The following is a 3,078-nucleotide window of genomic DNA, read 5'->3' as shown; positions in this document are numbered from 1 at the left end:
TTTTTTTTTTTTTTTTTTTTTTTTTTCCTGTGGAAGATATTCAAAAGGACTCGAAACAGCTGAAAACACGGCAGGAGCTGGGCTTCCTGAGAAGCTCCAAGCTCAAGAGCCATAGAAAACCTTCTTTAATCACTACACAGTTTTTTAGACATCTCCTCCTGAGAACAGCTACGGAATTACTTCATTCATTCCCTGTAGGCTTCTCGTTGGAGGAAGCCCAGATCCACAAGAAGATGGAGTATCTAACTGATTCTGTCATTCTTGAAGGTGACGTGGAAGAAGCAGGGTGGTTTGCAGAAGTAGATTAACCGCTTTTTGTGCACAGTACAAATATAACCGCTCCCCCGCCTCCTTGCAGCCAAACATTTGTCAATGGAAGGTTTGACCTCATCTTCCGTTTGTATCTGCAAGGGACCCCACTCCTTGGGACAGAGTTGTAGAGTGGGGTGACACACCAGCTTCTCTCCCTGGGTGCTATGGTGAGGCCTTTCAGCCTCAACAGATATTCTGGTAACAACAAGCTTAGGAGCCCAAGAGTTTAGAAGCTCCAGTGAAAATCCACCCTCATACTCCCTTTCTGCCTGTGATCTGCTCTTCAGCAGACATGGCTGGGCTGTATCTGAACTACAGATGATTTAGCTCTCAGAAAACAAACCCATACCCAAATGGTGCTTCTTTTACAGAGAATCAAGAAGAATCTGCCCCAGAAGTCATCGTGCTTAAATCGAAGGAGCCCAAACAATACGACAACAGACTGAACGTGGCTTGTTTGGCCAGGACTTTCTACCCGAAGAACATCACCCTTGAAGTGCCCAAGAGTGACGTTGTATATGATCTCAAGGCACCTCTTGTCACATCTGAGGGGACCTACAGTACCATGAAGGTAGCTGCAGTGGAACCAGGTGCAGAGGTGACCTGCAAGGCTACGCACGAGGGGAACAAGACTTCAACCAGCACAACGCTGCCAGGTACAGTGTCGGGGTCCAAACGCAACATGATTCCGGGAGCTGCATCTTCCAAGGCTTTTTCTCGCCCTTTGAGAAGGTAGCAGGAACAAGGAGGTACAGTAAGAAAGATACTTAGGTGAAGACCAGATGCTCCAAAGCACCTGGCATACGTGATCCTAATTCAACTCTTTAAGCAGCTGGAGTTTTCTTCCCCAAAAAGAAACAAACCAACCAACCCTGTAGCCCCTCCACACCCCGAATCCCCCTGGTATTTGTGAGTCGACCTTTATCTAAAGCGGAATAGTTTGAGGGGCATGAGTACACACGCCTGCCAGAAGAAAGCTTGGAATAACTTCTGTGAAAACACAAAATCAAAAAGGACATGTGATTTTTTTTCCCCCAAAAAATTGGTTGTTTTTTTTTGGTTTTGGTTTTTTTTTTTTTGATCGCTTTTGAAATTGTTCTTTTCCTCCCTGGTGAGGTTCATTTCAAAAGGGAGCCAACCCCAAACTCAACGATCCTGTTGGTTTTTTCTGCAACCACATGTAGAAAGTTTGAGTTAATCTCAGAATTTATGACCCTCCATCTCCAGTACCGCTGGGAAAAAAGCTATGGGTGCATTTAGCGTAGTTTTTCTATGGTTTGGATACAATTTATAGTGTGTCTCAATCATTCCACAGAAGAGAAAACTGAAGAATTTGAAGCAGTTAACGCTTGCTCCTCGACAGATGCATCTACAAAAGGTCAGTTGCCTAAAGGAACGATAGAGTGTGGTTACTTAATGCATGCAAACGCTTCGTCTTCGGTACAGAAATGTCTGAGTTGTAGACACTTACTAACCAATAAGCTGCTCTTTTTGTGGACTCAGCACCACAACATGAAAATCTGCTTTCTCCGGTGCAGGAATGTTGAAATTTGAAATACTTATGGAGAAATAACCTGCTGTTTCAGGTTAGCAGACTCAGGAGCTGATAGATTCCCATGGGATGAAACAGCAGTGGGAAATAAATCCCCACGGGGCAGAAACCTCCTCTCCCTCCTGCAGCTCACACACTCTTCTCTCACCTCCTGCTTTGCTCCTACTGCCCTCGCCCAGCTGCGATGTGTGCATTTTCCTTTTTTTGTTGTTCCCTCAAGACCACGCTCCCTCTCCTCATCTCCTCTTTAAAGCAGGTCTCAAAACGGGGAGAGCGAACATGTTGTTCATGGCCGTGTTGGGCTTGAGAGTCCTGCTGGCAAAAAGCATCATGCTTAACACCCTCATAACTATCAAGCTGCTTCTCTTCTGAGGTAAGAAACACAGCGGTCCGTCCCTGGGGAGGGCCAGGAGTGAGCAGTTGCCTTTGCATCCCTCGGTAGCTCCACCAGGAGTGACAGCTGCTCCTGATTCCACCAGAGAAGGGAACGTAACCCAAATAGCACCTCATCCCCAAACCACCTTTGCATCAGGCCACACCAGAGCATCGCGGCTCCTACCAGAAATCTCCTGCTGGTTGTTTCCAAAGTCTGAATAAAAGTCCAGAGCAGCAAGAACTAGAAAGGGAGAATTCCAAAGGCCGACAAATGTGAAACATGGAATGGAAAAAGGAGGAGGGAGAACTCTGAAGACCAAAAAATTTTGTGCCGTGCATTCTGGGTTAACAGAAACTCGGCACCACCACGTTAAATGTGCGTAAGAACTCAGACCACACATTGTTTGCTCTTTCAGGTGCTGGTTAAGCGAGCCAGCAATGGCTGAGGAAGAGCAGGAAAGGACACGCGGCAGGATAATTAAGGCACCACGAGCCAGCGTTGCTGCCATCAAAGGCGTAAAGAATCAATGAACCCCCCAGTTCCTGAAGATCTACGAGTCCCTTTGCTTCATCAAGGCCCTCTTCCAGCATCACCTCGAAGCTTTCTTACACAGTGGTCTAGCTTCGCTGTTAGAACGATTTCTACTAGCTCCGTAGGAAAGGTCCCTCAGCCCTCTGCTAGGCAGGAATAGCTAACTCTTCTTAACTGGTACCTGCGTTTTTGGTTTCCTTAATCATGCCAAAATAAAGTCGAGCTATGCTGGCTCTGCACCGTACCCTTTCTGTTGAAGGGTAGGTGGAAACTGTTTAAGTTCCGCTGCCCTACCCAGTGACCACGG

The 3,078-nt window shown here is 46.7% G+C and overlaps 1 protein-coding gene across 1 annotated transcript in view; it reads left to right on the top strand.

Annotated features, from left to right (window-relative positions):
* Positions 1 to 2,755, top strand: part of LOC104501664 (Ig heavy chain Mem5-like) — a gene marked incomplete at its 3' end in the record, with an annotated part of 10,105 nt that extends 7,350 nt beyond the window's left edge. Inside the window, 6 exon segments of the mRNA XM_010145508.1 lie at positions 684 to 968; positions 1,628 to 1,690; positions 2,121 to 2,232; positions 2,393 to 2,445; positions 2,448 to 2,502; positions 2,656 to 2,755. Coding sequence (XP_010143810.1) covers positions 684 to 968; positions 1,628 to 1,690; positions 2,121 to 2,232; positions 2,393 to 2,445; positions 2,448 to 2,502; positions 2,656 to 2,755 — 668 coding nt within the window.
* Between the last annotated feature and the right edge of the window lie 323 nt (positions 2,756 to 3,078).

The sequence above is a fragment of the Buceros rhinoceros genome, unplaced genomic scaffold (assembly GCF_000710305.1).
Source record: "Buceros rhinoceros silvestris isolate BGI_N320 unplaced genomic scaffold, ASM71030v1 scaffold27021, whole genome shotgun sequence".
In the NCBI taxonomy this organism is placed as follows: Eukaryota; Metazoa; Chordata; class Aves; order Bucerotiformes; family Bucerotidae; genus Buceros; species Buceros rhinoceros.
The sequence above is the reverse complement of the archived record's forward strand: the minus strand, read 5'-3'. Positions and strand labels throughout refer to the sequence as shown.